The sequence below is a fragment of the Anomalospiza imberbis genome, chromosome 1 (genome assembly GCF_031753505.1).
Source record: "Anomalospiza imberbis isolate Cuckoo-Finch-1a 21T00152 chromosome 1, ASM3175350v1, whole genome shotgun sequence".
Taxonomy (NCBI): Eukaryota; Metazoa; Chordata; class Aves; order Passeriformes; family Viduidae; genus Anomalospiza; species Anomalospiza imberbis.
In genome coordinates, this window is record NC_089681.1 from 106,838,134 (window position 1) to 106,864,011 (window position 25,878).

Here is a 25,878-nt window from a genome sequence, read left to right on the forward strand (position 1 = left end):
GATTACTCAGCACACTGCCAGAGTTTATCCAGCTTTCCACAATTCCTTGTTCAGTCTAATGTACATAGCATTCCTGGCTGTGCCTACTTGAGCAGGTGGCATGATGCAGTGGGAGCAAACTTCAAGAGCGATGGATACATTTGGAAGTTTTACCTTGGTCTGGGCCCATTGGCAGGCTGCTTATGAATCAGCAGTCGGGGCAGAGCCGATGCATTTCTGGAACTCTTCCCATTGCTTACCTGCATCTAAAAGGAGGCTCATTTCTGCACATTAGGGTTGTGTGGAGATTGTTTACTGTTTCTTGGTGGGGAGAGCCAGCAGTGGAGCCTGGCAGAGCTGGGAGCCTGGGTAGCTTGTCTTCCCCACTCACCCTAGGGAGGTGAGCAGGGCCAGGTCTCCTTGCTGGCCCACAGGAGTGCCAGATAAGGGCAGTGCCCATGCATGAAAGGACCCTGGTTTGTATGTTCTCTCTAAAATAGCATCTGCTAGTGCTGCCGTCCAGCACAGACTGACCCTTCGTTTGACTTGCAGTACAATACCTGTGTCCTCACATTGCACAGTGTGAACCAAACAAGAAGTAAGAATAAAGCAAAAACTCCCTGAAAATGTGAGTGAATTCTTGATCTGAAACAGTGTTAATGCAGATGATGATTTCCACTGAGAGCATAGGGAGGTGACATTCTGTCTCTCATCTTAGTTCCTAACTCTCATGGCTTAGCCCACAGCAGCTAACAGTTACAATTGCCAGCAAAGAGTGATGTGTTAATTTTTTTCCCACTTCTGCCACCCCAGCTTGGAGTCCACCTAATGTTAGTCAAATTCTTGCATAGTCCAGAGGCTCAGCTAACAAATTTTGTTCACATGCAAACAGCAGTTTTTTAAAGGTGGGAGGAGCCCAGGTTTAGCTCGTTTTTCCTCAAGGAGGGCAGAAGGCAACCTCTTGCCCTAAAGAGCACTTCTGAGGACATTGAAATTCCAGCATAAGGCAGTAGTGAAGCTTATCATACAAAAAAGGATACCACTTGTTTCTTGGGTTTGTTGGGATTTGTATGTTGGGATTTTTTTTTAACAAAGGCAAAGCAGTATCTTTAATTTCATTGTGGTAAATGAATGATGTATGTTGGCCCATGTTGTGGTTTGACACTGGCCAAACACCAGGCACCCACGAAAGCTGTTTGTAGATCTTCTCTTGCTCTCAGCTGGGCAGAGGAGAGGAAAAAAAAATAATGAAAGGCTATTGAGTTGAGATGAGGACTAAGGGCAAAATGGGTTAAAATTTAAAGGTATAAAGTAAATTTATTAACAGAGTCAGAGGAGGATAATGAGAAGTAAAATAAGCCTTTAAACCAACATTTTTCCCCCCAGCCCCTCCCTCTTTCCCACTGACCGCACAGAGAGACAGGGTGTGGGGGTTTTGGTCCGATTGTCACTTGAGATTTTTTTTCTGTTTGTTCAGGGAAAGGAGTCTTTCCTATGCCGTGGGGTCCCTCCCATGGGCAAACAGTCTTTCTGAAACTGCTGTGGCGTGGGTCACTCATCCACAGGGTGCAGCCCTCTAAGGATAGGCTGCTCGAGTTTGGAAGCAAGGGCCCTCTCTCTCTCTCTCTGGAAGCAGGGGCCCTCTCTCTCCATTTGAGTCTCCCAGTGGATCCCAGTTTTCCCCAGCATCCACCTGCTCCAGTGTGAGTACTTCTCTCATGGGCTGTGAGTGGATCTCCGCATCCCCTGTGGACCTCCTGGGCTGCAGGGGGACAGCCTGCTTTACCATAGTCCTCACCACGGCCTGCAGAGGAATCTCAGCTCTTGGAGCACCTCCTCCCCTTCTTTTTCCACTGACTGGGGTGCCGCCATGTTGTTCTCCCTCACATGTCCTCACTTCCTCCTCTTCTCTGACTAGGAGAAAAACTGCTGCTTGTAGGTACCATTGCAAACAAGCTCCACCTATTCAAAAAATCTTGCAGGATCCTACAGCGCTCAGTGGTTGATCTCATCTAGGTTCTGCATCAGGGAGTTGCTCACCATGTTTTCGCCACCGGCCAGGTGGCCCCACAGCCACCGAGTGGGCAGTGGTGGCTGCCGCAGCACTGGTGCTATTGAGTGCCTCTCCTCATGTGGGCACCAGGAAGGAGAAGCCGCTGCCGCTGCCCATGCCCTTCTGCTCGACAGTTGGCTAGGGGTGCCCAAGCAGGCAAGGCTCGCTGCAGGCTGCATCCAGATGGTGATGGCCATGGTGCATTGCCCTGCACTGTGCTGGGATGGCCCCAGTGGCAGCACCTGGCCACCCCTGGAAAAAGCTTCCTGTGCACCGTTTTGATTTTCTTTTTAAATATATCATCACAGAGGCGTTGCCAACCTGTCTAATTGGGCCAACAGCATGTTCATCTTCGGAGCCACCAGAGATTGGCTCTGTCAGGTGCGGTGGAAGCTTCTAGCAGCTTCTCACAGAAGCCACTTCTGGCTGTCTCCCACTACCAAAAAAACAGGCTATGCCAAATCAACACAGCCAGCCTGAGGCAACCTCCTGAATTGTGAAGTTTTGCACTGCATTATTAATACCTGGGCAAGGCCACAGAGGCTGGAAGCAGTGGCTTGACGTGGAGACTGTCAAGCAAACTCAGCCCTTGCCCTGGCTCTGAACATGACACCTGCAGTGGAGTGCTCTGTCACAGAATCACAGTCACAGAACAGGTACGGTTGGAATGGACCATGGTGGGTCATCTAGTCCAACCTTCCTGCTCGAGCAGGGCTGTCCTAGAGCACACGGCACAGGATTTTGTCCAGACAGTTCTTGAGTATCTCCAGTGAGGCAGACTCCACAACCTCTCTAGACAACTTCTTCCAGTGCAAAGGAGTTCTTCCTCATGTTCAGGTGGAACTTCCTGTGCATCAGTTTCTGCCCACTGCCTTGCATCCTAAGTGTTTGGCACTACTGAGAAGAGCCCGGCTCCATCTCTTTGGCACACCCACACCCCCCTCCTTTTGGACATTTATACACATTAATGATGTCCCCTCTCAGTAGTCTCTTCTTGAGACTGAACAGGCCCAACTCCCTCAGCCTTTCCTCCTGATACTCCAGTTCCCCAAACATCCTCACTGCTCTGCACTGTACGGCTCTTTCTTGGGTGCTAACTTACTTTGGATACCTGCAAACCAAAACTACCCTGAACCCGCCTGGGGCTCAGAGTTGCCCGCTGAGGCAGAACCATCTGTTCCCATGTCAAAACAAAAAAGTGTGGGGTTTTTCCTCACAAAACCCTCATTTCAGCCCCCCCAGCACCCGCACGCCTGGGCCGTTAACGTGCAGTCGGCACAGGCGGTCCGCAGCCGCACGGGGCCAGCCGCCGGTGCCCGTCCGTGGGCCGGGGAGCCCTTGGCGGGGCGGGGAAGGGCAGGGCCGGGGACGCGCTGCCTCCCGCCGCCGCCGTTCACTTCCTGGTTCCTCCCGGCGGCCGCTCCGCCTCCGCGCAAGGGGCGGCGGAAGGGGGGGTGCGGTGCCTGCCGTGCCGTGCCGCTGCCGGCGCGGGGGCGGCGGGGCGCGCCGGACCCGCGGCGGCGGCGGCGGCCACTGGGGTAGGTGGGTGCGACTGACAGCGCGGGGCGGGGGTGCTTGGGGGCGGGCAGGTGTGTGCGCTGGCGGAGCGCGGCGGGAGCGGGAACTCGGAGCACAGAGCTGGGAACCGGGAGCGGGCCGCCGGTGGATGCCATCCCGCCGCCGCCGCCTGCGCCGCTCCACCAGCCGCCCCCCCGGCCCCGCCGCTGTCCCTGGTGTCCCCGGCCCGCGCGGCCCCTCGGCCGTGCGGGAGCCCGGGGGTGGCGTGGCCGCCCAAGGGCCGCGCCGTGCTCCGCATCCCTCGGCGGAGCCCCCGGGCCAGGGCCGGGTCGTGTCCCGCAGCGGCGTCCCCAGGACCTGTGGGCATCGGTCGGGAAACGGGAGGAGGGATCCCGCTCTCACCTCGCCGCCTTCCAGCGCTGGGCTTTAAATACTGGGAAGCTGAACACGTTAAATGATAGCGTGCTAAATACGTGGTTTAGGTCTGCTCCGCGGCCTCAGCGTTGAGTCCCCTCGGCAGGAAATTTAAAGTCGGAGCCTCCAGCGATTTCGTCGTGGTCCTGTGACCTGTCAGTGGATTGCAGTGGTCCTGTAATTTGCTAATGCGTTGCAGCGATGGGACGTGCCCGCCAGCGAGCAGCTGGACAGCGAGTGGAGCTGACCCTGTCGCTTCCGAGGTGGCCCTGGTCACCAGGCGTGTGGCTGCGGCTGTCCGATGGCACCATAGCCAGATGCACCCCCGGCATCGGGAGTAATCCGTGGGAAACCATGGCGCTGTGCTGTGGCGGGTTTAGTTGAAATGGATGGTGAGTTTTACGTGGCAGTAGCAAGCGATCCGGACTGGTTTAGAACGGCAGCTGCTAAGTGTTATTGGAGTAGTTCTGTAAGGTAAATTTTTAAGAAGAAGCAAGAGTTCACGATGGCTCATTAGAAAATAGTCTTCAAGAAAACAGGCCTTGGGGAGGAGGGGGCAGCAGTCTGGTCCCTGATGGGCTCTCCACTTGGTGTGTACCATTGAGGGATGTGGGATGGACAGCAAAGGTCGTTTAGATCTCTTTCCTTTGATCTCGATTCAGAAAAGATAAACTGTGTTTTTCAGCATGAGAGGGAGTGACAGTATGCCAGACTCCTGGCACAGCAAAGGTGTGTGTGGAATGTCGGATCTGTAGGAAAGGAGCTCAGATTTGGATGGTTGTTCTGATACGGTGGAATCACAGAGAGGGGAGGGACTGGTGACTTATAGTGAGTGACTGCGTTGGGTGTCTTGTGGTGTAGATAGCAAGTCATTAGTGAGAACCACGTTTTCCTTTGCTTAATGAAAGCAACAAATAGGTCTAAGTGTAGCATTACAGGCATTTTGATAAGTGTCATAATAAGGGCAGCCATGCCATTCTTACGTCTTTTAAAAATGCAGCCCCATGTGCAATAAGGATCTGCTCCTTCAAAGGCTATGACTCTGTCAGCGTAGCTCTTGGTGCTGCTTCACTGATGCAATAGTGTTTGTCACACCAGAGGGACCTGCTGCTGGTAGTAAGTTGTGTCTGACTGAATGTTCACTGAGATTTAGAAGGTGCGGCCCACACACTCTTGTGTGTTTATAGGTTTATAAAAGGGCAAATATCAGGTCTGCCTAAAACCGAAAATATTTGTTGTGACATTTGGGACCTATAGCAATAACATCTATTGGGTATTCTCATGTATGTTTCTGCTTCCTTTTAATTTTCATTTTAAGTGATGTAGTTACAGACAAGGCTGTCTATTTCAGTTTGAAATTGCTTGTTTGTTTGTGGACAAAAGTACACAAATGTAATTTAATCCAAATAATGGGAGCAGGTTGCAAGAAGATGAATGCTTAATTCTTCAGCAGATGCAGGTCTGCTCTGCCGAAGTAGTTATGTGTTTTTTGTGGGCAGTTTCCTTTGCATCTGCAAAGGGGAACAGCTGACAGTCTTCAGCATTATGTGTGTATCCTGGACAGTGGTATCTCACCTTTGGTGAATCTCTTTTTCTTACCTCATATGAATTTACTTTTCTCAGTGGGTGGATTACTGTGCACCTCCAGCAGAACAGGAGCTAGCAGTGTTGCATAGTCCATGCAGTTTAAACCTGTGTGTTGCATTATTTCAGAGAGACTTGCTCATGGAACCTGTTTTACTGTGCAGACATTTCCCATACAGCTGTAACGGGGCATCTCTCCTGTAGAGGAGACTAGATGGGCACCCACAGTGGTGTCAGTCTGAAAATGTCAGTCTGGCTGTAGCTCAGCTAGTCTCTGCAGATGTTAGTTGGCTGAGCTTATGCTTTTCTCTGATCCCTCTGCAGTGTAGACATAACCTTTTTCTTAGGGTGATATTTGGGAATACAGTTTTTCTGCCTTCCTGACAGAAGACAGCAGATAATGTAAAATATGACACGACAGAATAGTTTGTTGTCAGTTTTTATTTCCCCCATCCTGTGCTTAGCTGGTTGAAGCAAACTAAATGTGACTGATTATACCTGGAACATCGTATTTAACCTGTGCATGTAACTGATCTGAAGCTTAGGGTTGTGTTCAAGAAAACGAGAAGTTAAAGCTTTCCTAATTGAAGCTGTGTGTTTCCTGGGTTGTGCAGGCAATAAGGAAAGAAGATAGCCCTTGCCTGGAGCTGCAGTGCAGCAAGTCTGCCAGTAACACTTCACACATTGTCCTTTCGAGAGGGAGTCCAAAAACGCGAGCCAGCTTGTCTGTAGGATGTGGGTGCCAAAGACCTCCCCATATGGCAGCAGTTCCCTGCTAGTGAGGTGCAAGGTGTTAGAGGCAAGGTGCAGCTAGGTGCTGGCTCGCTGCACAGGAGCACTGGCGTGTTAAGTCCTGTTGCCTGCTTCTGGCTGTGCCCCCAGCTTGGGGGCTGCTTGGGAGTGCTTCTGGAGACTGGAGCGAGAGATTTGTCTAAGCTTATAGTCTCATATCTCTTTGCACCACCAGGTTACAAGGTGGCCATGCAGAACCCATGCTGTTACGGGAGAAGAGGTAGGAGTGCAAGAGGAGGGGAAAAAAGAGAGAGAGGATAGGCATGGGAAGGTAAGGAAATGAAAGGGAAGGATACAGCAGCACAGCTCAGCTAGAAAAACGTTGGGAAACATTATTCCAGGAGCAAGTAAAACAGCAAGTAAAAAAAGGACACAGAAGACTCACTGTTAAGATCCTTTGACAACAGAGGAATCTTGAGTGAGAGGAAATGCAAGGCCTTTGTTGATGTTCCTGCTCCTGGGCTGGTGGTGGATGATGTGTTTGTCATGTTCAGCTGTGAGTTTTGCAATAATGCAGAATTGGCAGGGGTGCCCAATCTTAAATGTGGTGCAGCATACAGAAGTTAAAACAAGTGGGCTGAAGCTGAAACTGTGAGACTGTGAGTGAGCAAAGGTAGTGTAAAATACTGTGCTCTTGAAAAAAAAAAGGTAAAAAAAGACATATACAGGCTTAATGGGAAGGCAGTAGTACCATACCATAGATTACAGAGAGGACTGTAGCAGATGATAAAGGTAGGTAATGTGATATACATCTTTGTTCTTTGCAGTGGCCACTTGAATTGCAGATGTCCAATACAGCACAGAATTGATAAGGAAGATATTATATATGGTAGCTGGTCTTGTCTTGAACTCTCTGTATTTCAAAAGAAAATTAAAATTTACCCACAGAAACTATTTTTTATGGCAGCAAGGATCCCTTCTGCTTGCCAGCGCTAAAGTGAGCAAAGCAAGAAATGCTTAGTTTGCCAACTCAGATGTTCTTTGCTATGTTTCAAAAGCTTTAACCTACAGCAACTTTGAACCTTCAGGTTTTTCCAGTTCTCTTAAGTAGCAGCATATGTTACTTCTAATTGTGATTTTAAATCACAATTGCAGGATAGAGGTGATAATTTTTTGGTCCCTGTGTTTTTAATGTGCTATTTTAATGTATGCCCTGTATACTTTCTGTAGTTGGCTTAGGGAATGGCTTAGGTGTGGTATGTAGATTTGAAATCTAAATGCCTTACAGCCTTTATAACTACATCTTTACCTACCCATATGTGGCAAGGCAGAATAATAAACTACAGGCAGGGGAATAAAATCAGAGAGTGGCTTGTTCATGCTTGTGAAGAGGGGGCTGTAGCAAAAGCAGGTGAGAGCCAAATCCTGCGATAGACCATCTTGAGTGAAAACGTATGTCTGGTAGCTAAAGTGCTCTTTCTGCCTTGGAAGATAGTAGTTAGAATATTTTTTTAGACTAGAGGGGTTCTGCCAGCTTCTTATTATGATTAAAACTTTAAAGCTGCAGCTCTTTCCTGCTCTACAAAACATATTCCTTATGCCACGGAAGTTGTGTGGTTTTTAAAATTGAAACTAAAAATAATACCAGTTTTATAGATAAACTTTCCCCTTTATTTTTTGCCTTTCTTAAAAAAAAAGTTGATAAAGAACAAATTTAGAATTTACATTCCCCTAATCCAGTGGCTTGCTGTTTTAAGTCCTGAGTCAGCATGTAAATCGCAAAGCTGTCTAGAAGACCAGGAGAGCTTTTGTCTGTTTTGTCTCTCATAAGGCTGTGCATTCAGGATAACTGCAATGCTGTGGGAGAGCATGACATCCCCATCTGTTGTTTTCTGTTTCCCGGTGCAATCTCTCCTGCACGATTGCTCTTTTCTTCCAATACTTAACTTTAGATAGGTGGCAATGCAGCAAGGATTGGTATGTGCAGGATTAATATTGCTCTTTTGACATGGGTTAAGTAGCTTGTGTGTATTTGGTCTATTGGGATACTGTGAGATTGAGGTGAAAGAATTTCTCTGATGCCCTTGCAGCTCTGATAGTTAGAAACTTATCAGTTTTTTAGTAATGGTTCATTACTTAATGACAGTTTTATAAAGTACCTTCTGTCTCTGATGAAAGACTTATTAAGATCACTGACTTTGTGATCAGACCAAGTTAGATCCAAGTCTGACCTCAGTCTTGGTGCCTTTGTGATTTGTACCCTGTTTCTACATGTTGCACCAATTTTGTCACTCATCCATAGTGGTCCAGTGTTTGTGTACCTTGGACAGTAACTACATTGTCTTTGCTCTCCTTTGCTCAGGCTAGCAGCTGACAGGCCTTTTGGTGGGGATGCAATCACCAGATAACTCAGACTCTTGGGTCAGTCTTTATTGCATTATAATTTATTTATACAATACATGTCCATTAGTTGAACAGAAATGATACAGACATTAACCAGGAAGCTGATCCCATCCACTCTGAGAGACTGCACACCACAAGTATCACGACAGGGAAACCCCTGTATTCGTAATTCAGAAAACATGGCCTTATTTTCCTTTCAGTTCTACTAAAGGAATTCCTCTGGCACTGTTGAAGTTGCTTCTTGTCTACACTGATGTAAATTAGAGGAGGACTGAGGGGTTTGTTCCTTATGTGGCTGCATCTCTTTTGAGGCTCAGCCCGATCCAAGCCCTCAGGATGGAGTTGCTAGATATGACAGACATCTTAGAGATAATTTCCCCCTCCCCTTTCTCTCCTTAGGGAGAAGTTCCTGCTATGTATTTGCACTCCTATTCAAATGTGTTCTACAGGAAGGCATAACTTCAATTAAATCTTCCCCTCTAATAAGATGCTTCTAATAAATATAATGAAAGTATGATTTTAGTGTGAGCCATTTTTACTAAGGTCTTGTTTATGTGTGACCTCTTTGAAGTAAGAAATAAATTATAAATAGAAAATAACATCAAAGTAGTTGATGTTATAAACAGTTTTGCAAACAATTACTATGAAGCATTGTAGTGCAGCCACTTACTCCCTTTATGTATAGAAAAATGTTATAAATTGGTTGCCATCTGGTTTTATGTGCTCTCTATTCCCCTTTTCAAGGGAGGTAATCCAAGCCTGTGCTTATACCCTCAGGAAACACAAATTTATTTTAAGCCTTGTAATTTCTTAAAGATTTCTTTGCCCCATTTTTCTTCAGTATGGGAACTGAAAGTGTTCAAACTGTTTGACTTCAGGAGCCAAAGGATTCAGGAGAATCTTGAGATGTTTGTGAGCCTTTTGCTAAAAGCAGATGTATAGGTGGTAATGTAATATTTAGGCTGTAACTATACCTTAATGTAGCCTGAATTTCCAGGAGAAAAGTGAAAAAGTATCTGTGGTAGGCACAATCCTGTTCCCTGCTCTTGGCGTGGCTGGAGGAGGGCTGGCAGCGCCGACTTTGCCCTGTGATAATTCGATCCGAGTCATCGGGTGTCCTGTGAGCGCGGCGTTAACTTCCGTGCCCGCTTCTTCCCTGCTGCCTTCGCCTTGCAACCCGAGAGAAGGCTTTTACCCGTTTGGGTTTAGCCCGAATTGGAGTCGGGTTTGTTTTGTTTGTTGTTCGTTTGGTATTTTTAACCATGTGTGGAGTCCCAAAAGTATTCCAATGGAAGTACAGCTCTCTGTAGCAAATTTGAGCCTGCTAATAATAGGTTTGCTTTTTTTAGATGCCTTTTACAGACCTGTTAGAAGTGTCCCACTGACCCTCCAGGGTTTTGTAAACCAGAGGTTGGAAACTGCCATGCCGATGGATATCTGGACAAATCTGCAGGAGACTGCCAGAAATTCTCAGCATAGCTGGCCTGTTTTGTTGCACTCCTGCAGATCAGATAAAGCTTTTTAGGCTTTGCAGGAGCCATTAGGAAAATACATATAAATACTGATTTTTTTTTTAATTATCTCTGCTTTGGCAAGTTTTCACAAGCCGAGGTAGATTTTGGCTGCATGGAAGTGTGGCAGGAGAAGCATAGATATAAACCTTTTAGTTAGGAAACTCACCTTCTCTTAGGTCTCTTGCAAAAGAGGATTAAACATGCAGTGTTTTAATCTATGCAGTTTGATGTGCAGAAAAAAATGAAATAAAAATGAATTCTGCAGTTTCTGTCTGTCTGGAGCTGACTGATTTTGTTTAAAAGGACATCTGTCCTGTGGATCTAGATTGCCTGCCTTAGCTGATGTGAATATAGTATGGTTAGTTATGTATGTCTGCTTCATTTTGATGATAAAAAATTAACTTTAGTGTTGTTTGTCAGCTCTCTACGTACTCTGTGTGTCATAAAAGCTGTTTGGAAGTATTTCTTTAAAGTAAATAAAAAAACAAACTGAAAACCTAAAAAAGATCCGCGATCTGCCCTGATCTCTCTTCTTTTTATTCTTTTTTTCCCCCAGTATTGTTTTCATGTAGTTGCAGAACTTGAAATTCACCTAGTTCATACGACAGAATGAAAATGTAACCTCTTCCCAGAGTTCAGTGTTAATGGACTTGTAATAGAGGAAATGGTTGCAATGTACATAGTAATGCTGTAGTTCTGCAAGTCATATCCATGTGCTTGACTTCACTAACATGAATAATTACATGAAAATCAGCAGGTTCACAATGATGGTGGTTTTAAGCTTGCTGTAAGTTTTACATCAGAACCTCAGGCAGCTTTCAGCACTTATTGGGTGAAGTCCCACATCATTTGTTTATACATTCTTAGCAAATTCTTTGGCTGTCACAGGCCATTAAAAACCAGATTTTTTTGACGTGGCTTATGGCAGGTAATAAGATAGTTGATATAGGGTGTAATAGCATATTTTAAGTGTTCATTGTAGCAGGAAGTGGATTTTCATTTTTGTTTACATTTCTAACTTATGTATTACATGTTTTTTGATTGTTCCTGTATTGCCAAATGCCTTCCAGATAAAAAAAGAAAAGCATGACATGCTCTGTCATGTCATTAAGCTGAATTGATGTGTGTGTTGTCATTGTATCTCACACTTACCTAGTGGCCTCTCTTGTAGCCTACCACCGAGATTAAGTCCTTAAGCCCTTTGCCTACATTGTTTACATATTGTTTGCTCCAGAGCAGGAGGAGCTGACATATTCCATCTGTATTATAAATTAAGTTCATATGCAGCATGATTGGAAGGCAAACCAGTTAGGGCAAGTTACTGAGTTACTGCTTCCACCCTGCTACAACCTTTTTTTTTTTTTTTTTTTTTTTTTTTTTTTTTTTTTTTTTTGTTTGTTTGTTTTGTTGTAGTACTTATCTGAAAATACCAAACTGGACAACATAAACCAAAACAGATGTTTGTGTATATAAGAACAAGGAATTAAAAAAACCCCACTAACCGGGTCATGCAGGAGAGAAGCTGAGACTTTAAGCTCCTATAGCTTGACTCTTAAGATAATGAACAGTAAAACACATATGTATTTCTTGAACAATGTATGGTGTTTATGTACTGATTTATTTTGTTGCCTAATGAGGCCTCTAAAGCGAGCTTTAAATGGCAGAATACATTAAATAACAAAAATGTCCTCTAGCCATATTTAGGGGCCTGTGCGCTCTCCTCTTAACTCTCTACAGAAATGAGTCTCCAGACTTTAAAACTGAGAGGGCCTCAGGGCTCCTTCCAGTTTCTCCTTGGACAGTTACAGCAATAGATTTTTCTTATTTTTTTCCCCAGTTTAGCTCAATAATATTTCTGAGAGAGAGCTGTAGAACTTTTATTGGAGTGAAACTTCTTCCTGCACTTGCAAGAGAGATTAAGTTTTATTTCACTGCCGATGTGTGCTGTTCAGGACTAAACCCACAGCTTAATCACTGTGTATTTGTTCAGCTTTCAGTCAGTCTTTGCTAATACTGACCTTAAGGTGACTTGTCAAACTGATTCCTTTGTTAAATAGGAGTTTGCTTTTCCTGTGACTTTGATTCCTTTGCTTTGGGATAAAAAACGTTAGGGGGGAAAAAAGGCACAGAGTCTAGGCAAAAAATCCTGAGAGTCTGTGTTCAGGACTGTCCCAGCTTGTTACTGCACCTGGTGTGTCAAGTTTAAACTTTCAATTGAAAGTTGAACACCTGAATTACAGTTTTCTTTCTTAATTTTTAATGTAATGTGATGTTCTTGTCAACTAAACACTGTTGTCAGGTGTGAATCTTTAATTATGTCAGTTTTATTTTGAGCTGGCAAACAAGCATAGCAATTTTAATAAGCTTATTAAACAACACAGTGAAGGTTAACCTGTTTCCTTGAGGGAGTGGAAGAACTAAATCGTAGAAATACTTGTGAAGTCTGTGTGAGTGTTTGAATACATAGTTGTCCGTATAGCAGTGAAAAGCTGGAGAAAAGGTGTGCATATACTAGTAGGTATAGATTTATCTGAACTTAGACTGCCAGATTGTTTGGGTAATCACTGTTTACAAAAATTACATAGCTTGTCTTCCTAAATATCAGGAATCATGAGGCTAAATTATAGCTGTGGTTAAAATACAGAGTAATTACAACATGTTATGTGAATTTTGTGAATGAGGAGTGGGTTCTTTGTTGTGGGCTTTTTTCTTGTTGAAGTAAATGACATCCTTACAAGGACATTTTCATCTTGATATTTCTGTTCTGTGTGATGTGTGTGTAAATACAAGACTGATATGCTTCAACTTTAATCCACGTGACTCTCTTCAGATTCATAAGCCATCTTAAACTTGCTTGGCAGCATACTAAATGTTCAAAGTGGAAAGATAAGAAAATACCTAATTCTCCTAGTTTATTTATACGAGTTGTGTTAGAAAACAAATACTGTAAATTGTCTAGTTCATCAGCTTCTGTGCACCTAGGAAGTTTGTGCTTCTGGCTTTTGCTTCTCACTGTGGCCACAGCATTTCCAGTACCTCTCTCTGTGTCGCTCGCACTCAGGCACACAAAACTCATCATTTCTGTGCTTGCATGTAATTAATCATCCTGCTCATTAATAGCCTTATTCTTTGGCCGTGAAAGAATAATTGTCCTCTTATGAATTTGGTCTTCTTATAATAACAGCTGAAAAGTAAACTATCATCTCCTTCCCTGTTGAGATAGGGGCAACATCTCAATTTAGGTTGCTGTTAGGAAGAGAACTTTCTTCTTGTACTTGGTAGAACTTAGCTATAGAATCTGGAGAAAAGTTTGAAATCCTTGGGATTTCTGCAATTCTCTCACTATGACTTATGTAAAATATATCAATTTTTAAACAATTAATGACAAAAAGAGCTTTAGGGTGAACTTTCTTGGCTGAAAGCATAATTGGTGGTGAACACTTTCTCTGAATTTAAATGGCATAATGAAGAATCTTGTTTTACAAAACCATGAGAATAAGCCTTATATTTTGAAATAGCAGGAGGCTGATACCTTCCATTCAGGGATCTGCAATTCAGTGCATTTGGTAGTAGAGTCATTGTAACCATTTTTGTAGAAGGTGGGTCTTTAGAAGGTGTAGTGTTATGAAGCTTTTAGAGCACTGAGCAAATACTCTGAGTAGAAGTTGTTTGGAAGAGGTTGCTGGGTGTGTAAAGAGCTACTTTCAAAGTGTAGCATTCCAGGTGTGCTCCAGTATTGAGTGCTGGATGGATTGAGTGCAGATGGATTGATGCCTTGCCAAAGACTTAGGAGCACCTTCTCTGTTTTCTCCAATGCATACATTTGGTCAGAGTTACATTGAAACACAACCATGGTGCATACCTGGAGCATTACTGTTCCTGGTTACAAGATGGCTCTTATTCTCTGGATAGACAAGGTGTCTGCAGAGCTGGAGAGGAGAGGACAGGGTTAGTGTTGGTCCTCTTGCTACAGTAGACTGGAGTTGGCCGGAAAATGGGAAGCAAAACAAATGCCATTGAGGGATGGAGCAAAGGTGGCAGGAGAGGCATGGCAAAGTAGAAGACTTCCAAGGGATGTAAGGCCAGAGGAGGAGGTGAGAATGGGGGACAACTGTTGTTGGGAAATTACGTCCTCCAGCCAAGACTAGAAGTTCCTGTTAAGATCTTTTCTGGGTTGTGCCTTAATCAGTTCCAGCAAATCGGACCGTACAGCTGTTTGTTTTTGCACTTTTACCCCAAAGCTGGGACTCAGTGGGTAAGGAGAAAGGAAGCCTCTTCCACTTGCTTAGTTTCCCAGTATGTGTAGGAAAGACCCTTCCCTTCCCCAAATATGAAGCAGCAAAAAGGGACCCTGCCAGGTGTGACAGGACTTTCTCTTCTCCCCCTCACAGTGACAGTGACAGTGCCAAGTTCTTGCTTCAGTTCCTGTTGTGGCCGCTCCTGTTGGCTCCTACCTGATGACTTTTTCTTCATTAAAATGCTTGTTGCCTTTCCACTTAGGGAGGTGGAGGTGGCACACAGGTAGACCTAGTGTGTAATTAAGCACTTCTTAAAAGCACTTAGAGTCTTCTCAGTAAGGAGTGTTCTGATAAGTGCAAGAGTGTGGTTTCCCAATCCATTATTTTGTGTTTGATTTATTTACCTTTTTTGCTTTTTCATTTCACTTTCCGCAATTTTCCCATGTGATGACCATGCAGTTATGTGAACAGAGGTCTGGATGTCTGGCAGAGCAGTGACCACTGTTTCTGACTCTCTTTCAGATGCAAGTATGGACATAATAGCCTATGATGATTACTCCAGTCCACCGCTTCAGAGATATTGAAAGGATACCTGAATACCTCCAGCCGGAAAAGTGTGTTCCACCTCCTAGCCGCGCTTCCCTGGGAACAATGTGGTTTATCCGAGATGGCTGTGGTATTGCATGTGCTGTCGTTACCTGGATGCTGGTGTTCTATGCCGACTTTGTAGTCCTTCTTGTCATGCTAGTTCCATCGAGAGATTATGTTTATAGTGTCATCAATGGCACACTGTTCAACACCTTGGCTTTCCTCGCTTTGGCTTCACATTTTCGTGCTATGCTGACAGATCCAGTAAGTATACACCTCTCTCTGTGTGTCTCAGAAAGAAACAGGCAGTGTTTTTCTTGTCTGCTAGATGTTGGGTAAATCAGTTGCTGAGTGAGTGGCAGATTTAAATAACTTTTGTGTGTCAGCCTGCTGAGTGAGGCTGCTGATGTGGTATGCTAATTTTTCATCCCACTCAATTCAGATGCAAAGTCAAGGACCCAGCGTTAGATTCCTGGTGTGTGAGCAGCTCCTCTTTCTGCACTGGGAAGGAGAGTGTTTCTTTCTGATGCTGTTTTCTCCCCAGTGGCAGATCTCGTGTTTGTGGCTTGTTGTGTCTTGACAAACAGGAAAGCTGGAAAAGCTGGTTTTGGTTGTCTGCCTTGGCAAGTATTGCTTCAACAGGACAGAGCAGAATATGTGTTGTTTTGAAAAGCTGCGTTACCATCTCTCATTCTAGTGATTTTGTTGAGTGTATTGGGCAAGGCTGAAATAAATACAGTCTGAGCATGCTAAGAGATGGCAGTTCTTATGCAAGTTGGGAAGCATCAGAGTTGTGAGATCCCCTTGTATGTATCCTTAGCACATTGCTTTGAGAGATCAGATCTGCTGCTTTCTCATCTTTCAGTTTGTGACATGATAAAGTTTAGCACCCTGATGCTAATTCTGAATGGCCTGTGATGGTTTATTTTGCTGAATAACTCTGGGCAGTAGACTCAGTTCAAAACCCCATCTCCACTAGTCAGTGGAAGGAAAGACAAGCTTAGACTTCTCCTGTCTCCTTCCTCACAAATGTTGCTGCTGTTGGGAGTAGTGGTGTGCCTCTGGTAACTCTGCCCCTTCCAAATGTTATTTCCCCCATGAAACCTTGTTAGGTGCAGTTAAGACTTCAGTATAATCTTTGTTTCTTAGATCCCAGCTCTTCCAGAAGCCTCAGCACTGCAGAAATGGCTTGATTTGGGGTATTCTCACAATTTGTTGTAAAGACTGTTGAATTGCATGCTACTGCTGCTGGGCAGAAGTATAAGCAACTTTAGCCTCTGAAACTTCTGATCACTGGACTCAGGAATAGAGGGTTGCAGCAGTTTGTTAGATAGTCTGTATCCTAAGGGTGGTTGCTAATTACTGTATGTTGTGTGATTTTTATGCTTAGGGACCTTCAGGTGGCTGGAATTATTTTGCAAAGTTAGCAGCAGCTCTTGTGAAACAAACGTTGTATTTTGAATTGGCTAGTTGGAGCAGTGTTGGAGAAGCAGATACAATTTCTGTTGCAAGTAATTGGGAAAAGATATATTAATTCCTTGTGTGAGGTGGGATTTATGTATGTGGATGGAGAGCCAGTGGGATTTTGTTTCATTTTTATAATGAGGAAGCCAGCTAAATAAAATGCAGGAAGGAAGATATAGAGAAGGGATGCACTAACATCTGGCAGACAGTGAGTCTGGGATTAAGGAAGCTTCCAGGACATGGGGAACCAGGGACATATGCAAGATGAGAATGAAACAAAAAGTACTGCTGAGGCAAACAAGCAGAATTCTTATTATAAATAAATGAACAAATCAGTTCTTCACAATTAATAGCATGTGTCCTGCATTTCAGGAACTGCTTCCAATGGGTCCTTGCTAAAAACATTCCTAAAGTTGTGAGCTTTGCTGCATACTTAAGAGAGAAAACATGAGTTGTAGCAATTTTGTGGAAATTGGTTTTGGTAATGTTTAAATTAGTCAGGCCTATTGGGGAAAGCTCCCTGGAGATTGCTTAAAAAAGCCCCATACTACTGGTTTAATGTGTAGTTCTCTCACTTGTGTATCACTGCTGTTTATTGCTGTTAGGAGGTTGTATAGATGTATTGAAAAGAGACTCTTCCATCAGAAATCTATTGAAATATTGCATCTCTGGTTTTATTTTAATTAAAAAAGCCTTAAATTAACAGAAGTAAATTGTGCCGATGTTCCAGCAGTGATTTCATATGCCATGTTTCATGGTGCTTTTTTTGTTTGTTGGGTTTTTTTTTTTTTTTTTTTTTTTTGAGCAAATTTTTGTTCCTATAAAGACTGGAAACTCATGAACTTGGGCTCCTGTAGCAGCAATATGTTACCTATTTAAAGATACACTTTAAAGTGGAAATTGCACAGCTAAGAATGTTTTACCTGGTCTTATTCAGATGTGTCAATTCTTAGTGTTCATTGTTTGAATGTTAAACCCCAGTTTAAATAGCAAATACACAGTGGAAGCATAAATACATGAGTTATTTACCAGCAACTCTTAGTGTGCACAATGATACTTCTGAAGAAGCTGCTTCTACTGGCATAAAACATCTGCAGTTTTCAGTGTGTGGTAGGAAACACTGACATGATAAATTTGTTGATGTGAAAAGAGGGATGAAGATTCTTAAATATTTAAAGGTTACTATAGGACTACAAAAGACTAATTGCTTAAGTGGAGGTTTATTGATGTTTAAAACAAAAAAAAAAACAACAAAAGCCCCACCAAAATTATGTGTAAATATGTGGTTCCATATTTTAAGACCACATTTAAATTTCTTTTCTGAATCTTCTTGCTCTTCTTGAAACTCTGTTGATCTTAGGGAAGCTTCCATTTCTTCTTTTTTGTCCCTCCCATAGTTTTAAATCATCCTGTTGTTCTTAGCAGCTGTAATGTCCACAAGTTAATCTCCTGGTTTGTTTTTTTTTTTTTTTTTTCCTGCAGGGTGCTGTACCCAAAGGTAATGCCACAAAAGAGTTCATCGAGAGTTTACAGCTAAAACCAGGACAGGTGGTTTACAAGTGCCCAAAGTGTTGTAGCATCAAACCTGACAGAGCACATCACTGCAGGTAAAGTCTGTTCTGAGGAATTATTCACCAGTGTACCTTGTTATTGCAGTCTGAGACTGGAGTGGGTCAGTTGAGGAACTGGCATATAAAATTCTGTTGCCAATAGTACCAGACACATTTAAGCTTGTCAGAACAAATCTCATACATTTTCTGACAAATTTTCATATATGAGAGGCCGGGGCTACTTCGTGCAAAGTGAGAAACACTTAAAATTTCTGAATGCTGCCTTGGTTCCAGACTTCTAACTGACATTCCATAAATTTTCATGTAAACATGACTTGAAAAGATACATTCTATCCCAAAGTGCATAAAAATCCATAAAATGTCTCCCAAAGGGTCAGTGTCTTTTCCTTCTTTTTTTTTTAATTCACAAACCTATTTGTCTAAATGTGTATTCTATTTAGAAGTGATAGTTAAGTTAAAACTGAAGTGCAGGTAACTGTATATACTTTTTAAGAGTTCATTCAGACTTCCACATTTGCATTGAATACTGTGACTTTGTTTTGTGCTGTGTGATAGATCAGTATGCCTACTGATCTGTCATGTCCTTTCTTTTTCTGGTAGGATAAACTTCCTGGAAGAGAGTAACTGGTAGTGAGCTTTTTAGTACTAAAGGCAGTGAGCAAAAAAATAACTACTTCCTAAAATTCTCTTCTGCTTTTAAAGCAAGCGAACCTGCTTTCCAGTAAGTAGTTAATAAGTTTGCACTGGTGTCACTTCCTTGCGTACTCAAAAACTAATACATACAGAGAGAACTTTTACCTGGGCTAGTGCTGATTCATGCAGTGGTCTTGTGGGGAGGGAAATACATAGTAATGAGCTGAGAAAACTTGTCCTGCTGTTTGCTTTTTTCATATTTGTTTTCAGAGCTTCCGTTTGCAAATGTTTTTCTTTTTCATTGTTTTTGGGGCTTTTTTAATTTTAATGAAAATTGGGAGTCGGTTATTCAGCAGGAGCATTGTGGTCATGCCTATCACTTATTAATGCTGCTGTAAAATCCCCTGTGACAGCTTTTCAATTATGAATGAAACTTCACATCTAAAATGCTGTCTTGATGATGACTCACAGTGTAGGTAAATGAAAAGGACTCTGGCTAAACACAAAACCTTGTCACCATGGTATTTTATTCTGTCCTTTAAGATAAGTTTTTAGACATTAATATTTGGGAAGGTGATCCACTGACCAGTGATGCTATTGAGAATCTTCAGTCAGACTTTTTTTTTTTTTTTTTTTTTTCGTGGCCTAGGGAGATTTATTAGACTTTAAGACACCAAAAGTTGAGCATATGCATCAGCAAGAGATACTGCTAGCTGTATGCCAGAGGGACCAGGGTGTTTTTGATGAATGTGCTATTTAGTGAGTCCCCTGTGCCCAGTAAACTAGTCCTGCCATTTGGAAGTTGGGTGGTTGAAATGGGGGAAGTGTCTGAGTATGGGCAATGCCTGCTCCCTGTAGTGTTTAGTTGTGGTTTCTGTGTTTCCTTTTCTACCAGCTAGCTTCCTGTTCTGCCTGTCATCCAACTCATTTTGGTATGTGTGCATGGAATAAAGTTCCCCTCCCAGCCTCCTCTCCTGTCTCGTTCAGGCTGTGGCTTGGCTGCTTCAGGTTGTCCCTCTGGGGAAGTAGGAGCAGTTGGAGGGTTTCTTGGGTACTCACCTCTCCCAGAGCCCAAGGGAAGTGTGTGCACACCCACACACAGGGAGGCATTCTCCTCCCTCACCATCTTCCTCACCTTAACCTTTCCTTTTTTTTTTTAATCACAATGAGAGATACTTGTCTTACAAAGTACACTACCTGGCAGATAAATTTCTTTTACTGTGCCTGCTGATTTTAGACGCCATGTAGCTCCAAGTAATTTTAAGCTGCTGGCAAAACAAGGCTTTTCTTTTTTCCCACTGCACATGGGACTGACAGGTAGTAGGGCACCCATGTTTGCCTGAGGAGAAGGAGCTCCTGATCTGCCTGCCTGGACTTCTATTTAGATTCAGGCCTATAGCAACTCATTTGTTTTTCAGGCATAGCACATATCCTTGGGGATTATGCTCTTCCACCAATTAAAGTGAGTGAAAGGCTGTTCTGACAGAGAGATTTTCTATTATTTATTCATACATGCTGATAAGAACATATTTATGTTTTCATTTGAGTTTCCCTTAAGTGTTTGGGTGTTGAAGTTTATTATTTGTATTAAGGTCAAGATGCTTTTTGTTATAAGAAGAAAAATAAAATTAGCAGAGCGCTTAGCCCTTTCTGTTTCATTGCTGCCAGAATTGTTCTGGAATGGCCGTTTCCTTACTAGGTCTATTGTTTGTTTGCTTTGGGGTTTTGTGTTTTTTCATATTTGATTTCTGTGCTTGTTTGTACAATGTGGTATCAGGAGACTTGACTGCCTTTCGTCTCCTATCCCATGAGAAAGCAGCAGAGAAAAAGACTTCCTTTATTATGTACACTGAAGCAGTTACTGACTAAGCAAGAGAATAATGTTCTGAGTAATATATAAAGTAATAATGTTTTAATTATTTGACTTCCAGCCACAATTTGCACGCTGGCAAGAATTTGAATTTTGATTTCATTAGTCTGGTTTTGTGAAGTACTTTAACATCTAATTTCACCTTCAATGTCTATTGTAGTACCATCTTCCTGACTGACTGCCGCAGCTATTTTTTGCTAGTATGTGGCTTACCTTGATGTCAATAATCTTTTCTAATGCCTTATTTGATTGCAAGTCCCCGCTACCAGCAAATGTTGGCAAATAAACCTGAGTCTGTTGTCAGCAACTCTGAGAAGTATCTTTATTCATTACTACCTTTTGTGTCTTTGTGGTTTATGTTTAGTTTTAATCTGTAGACATTTTTACAGGCCAAATAGATTAAAACTAAACACAGATTTTTTCCATCTGTCCAAATGTATTGTTCAAACCATATTTTGGAAAGAACCACTGGTGTGTGACATTAATTTTTGCAATGGCGGTTTGGTATTGTATGGTTCATTTTGAACAGGCTTAGTCAAGTAAACAAACCACAAATATAAATATGGTGCCAAGTAAATTCTTTTATGTTCAGATTTCACCTCTGATTCTTTAGCTGAATTTCTTTGTCCCCCAAACCCCTGTAAAATTTTGCGTTCTTGGAATGAAAAGTGCCGTTAATGAAGACATATGTTCTTTCAGTGTTTGCAAGAGGTGCATTCGGAAAATGGACCATCACTGCCCGTGGGTCAATAACTGTGTAGGAGAGAATAACCAGAAGTACTTTGTACTGTTTACAGTAAGTATTTTGCAGGTGATGCTTCAGGATGTCCAGTGGGAAGTGCTGAAATGTAATGCATAGTCTGTGAAGCAGCTCCCAGGGCTGGTGTTCTCTTCCTTCGTGTTTTGGAAGAACTTTATGGGGACCTGCTGCAGCCTTCTGTTTCACTAATTAGGGAACAACCAGCTTCCACTTCCATCCATCCACAACAATGGGAAAAGGCATCACAGGAAGCATTTGTCAGGGGTCTTTGAAGTTTGTATTGATGGTTGTTCAGCACCTATTTTGTAATTTGTTCAGCACTATTTTGTAATAGTGTATTGTGGTGCTGAGCTCTTTGAGGGAGGGGCTATCCTTTTACATCAAACAGTAGCTGGTAGGGTCCCAGGCCATGTGTAGAGTTTCTAAACATTATAGTTGTATGAGTATCTGTGTGGGATCACATAATAAGAGCTGTTGCCACATCTCAAAGAAGAAGTGGGAAGTCTGCATCTCCTTGGATAAGAATTATCCACCTTTTAATTGCAAATGCTTTATTTTTGTACTTGAAAACCAAGGAGGTGCTTGACTTCTTGTACTATATCTGCAGCATCATGAGTAAGAAAACAGGAATATAAACTTGAACAGTGGGTATTTCTGGAAGGCTTGAAATGTGTTTCATCAAAGTGAACTGCAAATATCCTGTGGGAGTAGTGTGAACATTACAAGGCTGAGTCTCAGTGATGCTCTGTTTTATTAATAAATCTCCTGAGATATCTGTAGGTTTGAGGAAGTATGTTCTCATATTACCAAGCAGAAAGGAGATTTTCAGTTGAATGACAGGCTTAGTGTTCTATGGTGTGGTTTGCAAGGATGTGGATTACAGAACAAAATTAATCCCGTTTGTTTCCTATGAGCAAGTGGGTTTTTTTAACCTTGAGAAGTGAGCTAGGTGTTCTAGTCCTCTCAAAAGGATTTCAGTTACTATTAAAACTTGATATCCACTTTCAAGCGGACTGTATTTAAGACTTAATTTGGTTGAGAGGAACAGAAGAGTTGCTGGTTTTGTTCTTGGATATTCTTTTTGACACATGAGGAAGTGAAATAGCAGCAGCCTCAACTTGCAAGGAAAACCAGAATGCTTCCCTATTGCCTTTTACTGCTTCCAGAGGTGTTTCTTATTACAAAGTCTCTCTCACTTCTGCTACCTGCCTATCTTTGTCAGAGTGTAAATTCAGAAGAATAATTTTTTTAGTCCAGTCTTAGTAAATTGTAATCTATGTGTAATATTGCACATAGCTTCTGTTCTAACTTTTTGTTACAAACAGATTTTATTACAAAGCAAAACCAAAAATGATTAAGTACAAGGTGTTAAAGCCTGAGAGAAACTTTTCATGCCAGTGTCTACTTCAGGAGAAAGTACTTCTTAAAAAAAAAATCATTTTTCTGAACCTCATACTGGAAAACAGATAAAGTGCATTTTCTAGTTAAAACAAAATAACTTGTTTCTCTGGGAAACTGTAGTGCTGTCAAGAGCTTTGACAACAGGATACCTTGATCAGTGTTACTGTTCTCTGAAAGTCCTGCAGTACTCAGCTGAGGTAAGGACAGTAAGCTGTATGGAAAGTCACTGTGGGACACAGGAGGCTGGGTTTTGGATCCAGCTGGTGTTGGATTCAGCAGTCTGCCTTGTGTTCGCTCAGAGCTGCTTGTAAGGAGAGAATGAGACTGTGTAGTCGTGGCATTTGCCAGCTTCATGGTGCTTTTTCAGGGGAGATGGGAGAGCTGGATGGTTTTTGGAGTTGTTTTGTGGTTTGGTTTTATTTTGAAATCTTATCACTTTGCTTTTCAATAAAGTGTTGGGAAGATTTAGCATTTCAATCTTTGAACTCACTTGGTACTTGTATTACATCTTTTATTTTTCAGATGTATATAGCACTGATTTCCCTGCATGCCCTAATCATGGTGGGATTTCACTTCTTGTACTGCTTTGAAGAAGACTGGACAAGTGAGTATAAACAAAATACCTTATTAAAATAACAGATTAGCCTTTGAATAAGGGTAAAGGCAGTTGGCTTGTTTCAGAAGAATGCTATCAAGGTTCTGCTATGCTATCTCTATTTTTTTAAAATCTTTTTAATGATCATTCCTGGGACTTCATAATTCTTTTCGACCTGCTGGAATCTCTGTCCTGGAAAGTCCTCTTTTAACTTACACCTGATAGTGCCTAGGAAAAAGCTGATATGTAAACGCACCTAAGGAGAATGTGTGCAATAACCTGCTGTTGACATGAACACAGCACTAATTTCCCGAATGCCAGCAAAAGATAAGAAGAATGTGTATGCTTTTTTAAAAAGGGTACTGTGAATCATTCTTGCAAGACTGCCAGGAAAACATGCTGCTCAGATCCAAAAATCCACCCTTACAAGAACAAACAATTCCTTCCCTCAGAAAAAAATAAACCCAACAAACCAAAAACAGAGCCCAATCACCTCAATAAAGCGAAACCAAAAACCTCAGCATTCATTCTGAAGTAGTCAGTGAGTACATTTTCACAAAGTCAGTCTATGTATGTTCCTACAACCACAAATGGATATAGGAAACCCTCAATGTAGTGCTGAGTTGAGCAGCAAGGTGTCAAAGAATGTGTGTGAACATGTATGTACTGCTTGTGAGTATTTTTGGAAAAGGAGGAGGGTTTTTTCCCTTGGAATTTTAGTAGTGTTATTCAATATAATAATTGGTTTTAGTTCATAGTACTGCAGAGGTTACACATATGAATTGAATTTGAAAAGGTTATTCTGCACTTCAAAACTTTGTAAAACAGCTGCCAGCTGTCACTGAAAACATCTGCATTTGACTGCAGTGACCAGGGACTTAAGGGAAGGATACATCAAAGGGTAGTTTCCCTTATCTCCTTTCTCAGAGCCTGTTCCTGTGGGGAGAACACTTTCCTACCTACCCCAGGTTTAGGTGGCAGAACAGAGCTGTTAGGAGAGATGGATATGTTGTTCCAGCTGCCTTGTGTTTGTGCAGATTGAGTTAGTCCCTTTTTATGGTGTATCTGTTTAAGCCTAGGATCTCATTAGAAAAATGCAGGCTTTTGGTGAGAGTCTTAGTTTTTGGGAAAATCTGGAGATGTTCTGGCATTTACAGCACTCAACTGTAACTTTGCAGCACTCAACTATGACTTTGGCTCTATAACATTGCTTTCCTCTGTTCCTCCTTTCTAATTACCTTCTTGGGTTTCTTTTTTCAGCTCTTGCTTGAGTTTGCACTATTGAGTATGAAGAAAAATAGGAACTTGGTTTAATCTGACCTTCTTTAAGTTATGGCTAAGAACAGTTACGAAAGGAAGCACACTGGTTTTATGTTGGTGCTACATATGCTTGTGTCCTGACTGCCAGCTTGTGATTTTTAATGGACTTACCATTGTGGAAAATCTGTTAAGTCTAAGATTTAAGAGAGAAGCTCCATTGAAATGGAGGAGAATGGTGTCCTAGTTGGTGTGCTGGGGAAACACTAAAGTGGAAAAGAAAGTTGCAGTCTTTAAGTGTTGCAGGGGTTTTGGTGGGCTTTTTTTTTTTTTTTTTTTCTTTTTTTAATTTGAGGGAGTGATCATTTTATGGTTGAATGTCAGAGCTTCCCTGTCCATCTTTCTAGGAATGTTGTTCATATAATTTATTTGATAGTTTGGGTTTGGGAAACTTGTGGCTTAGCGGGTGTTTTGCAGCAGGTGCATTACTTGATGTCTACCCTTCCAACTCCATTGTTTTGTCTTCACAGAATGTAGTTCCTTCTCTCCACCAACTACAGTGATTCTACTCATCCTCTTGTGTTTTGAGGCTCTCCTATTTCTCATCTTCACCTCAGTTATGTTTGGGACCCAAGTACACTCCATCTGCACTGATGAAACGGTGGGTCTCTCATACTCTCTCCTTTACCCTGTCTCTCACCATTTGTAGAAACAGTGACAGGCTACAGGATTTTGCCTCATGGCACAGGGAAGTCCCAAGTACCCTTTGAGGAGAGATAGAGTGTAATACAGCTGAGCTAGCACAGTGCTGGATGGTGCTCTCTGAGGGTTCCTGTGGGACACAAGGTACCCTGTGTATTGGCTGGGGTGCTGTGTTGACAGTACCTCCCATAAGGTAGGCATAGGTAGCTGGGGTTACTCTGTAGAGAGTATTTGTCCCTGTGGATTGGAGAACCTTTCTCCTTTAATGAAGTGCTTTTATATTGGTATTGTCTGAAATTCAGCTGTCTGTCCTGGTTGTCACTATTCACAGGTTTATGTGATGGAAAGGCTGGAAAGCCAAGATGAGAAGATGGGGGAGGAACACACACACACACACACACACCCCACACACACCCCACACACACCCACACACGTGCTTCTTTTAGGCTAGAAGATTTTCCAGCCTTAGCTACCTGTTCAACAGTTCAAAAACTCCTGCCAGAAGGAAAAAGAAAAGGAGTGGAGTAGGCTCATGGAAACTGCTGGATACAGTCTGCTGCAAATCCACCAAGCCATCTCTGATTTGAAGATGGCATAGTAGA

General features: G+C 42.5%; 1 protein-coding gene across 3 annotated transcripts in view; it reads left to right on the top strand.

Moving 5' to 3' along the window:
• The first annotated feature begins 3,450 nt into the window (after positions 1-3,450).
• ZDHHC3 (zinc finger DHHC-type palmitoyltransferase 3) overlaps positions 3,451-25,878 on the top strand; it is a 34,074-nt gene continuing 11,646 nt past the window's right edge. The window contains exons 1-6 of one of the 3 annotated variants that reach the window (XM_068204415.1): positions 3,451-3,570; positions 14,958-15,287; positions 17,970-18,094; positions 21,261-21,357; positions 23,245-23,326; positions 25,105-25,235. In XM_068204415.1, the coding sequence (XP_068060516.1) occupies positions 14,982-15,287; positions 17,970-18,094; positions 21,261-21,357; positions 23,245-23,326; positions 25,105-25,235 (741 nt within the window). In that variant the 5' untranslated portion in view covers positions 3,451-3,570; positions 14,958-14,981. Of the gene's footprint in view, positions 3,575-14,957; positions 15,288-17,969; positions 18,095-21,260; positions 21,358-23,244; positions 23,327-25,104; positions 25,236-25,878 lie in introns of all 3 variants that reach the window. The other 2 variants (XM_068204431.1, XM_068204424.1) reach the window with 2 other exon arrangements.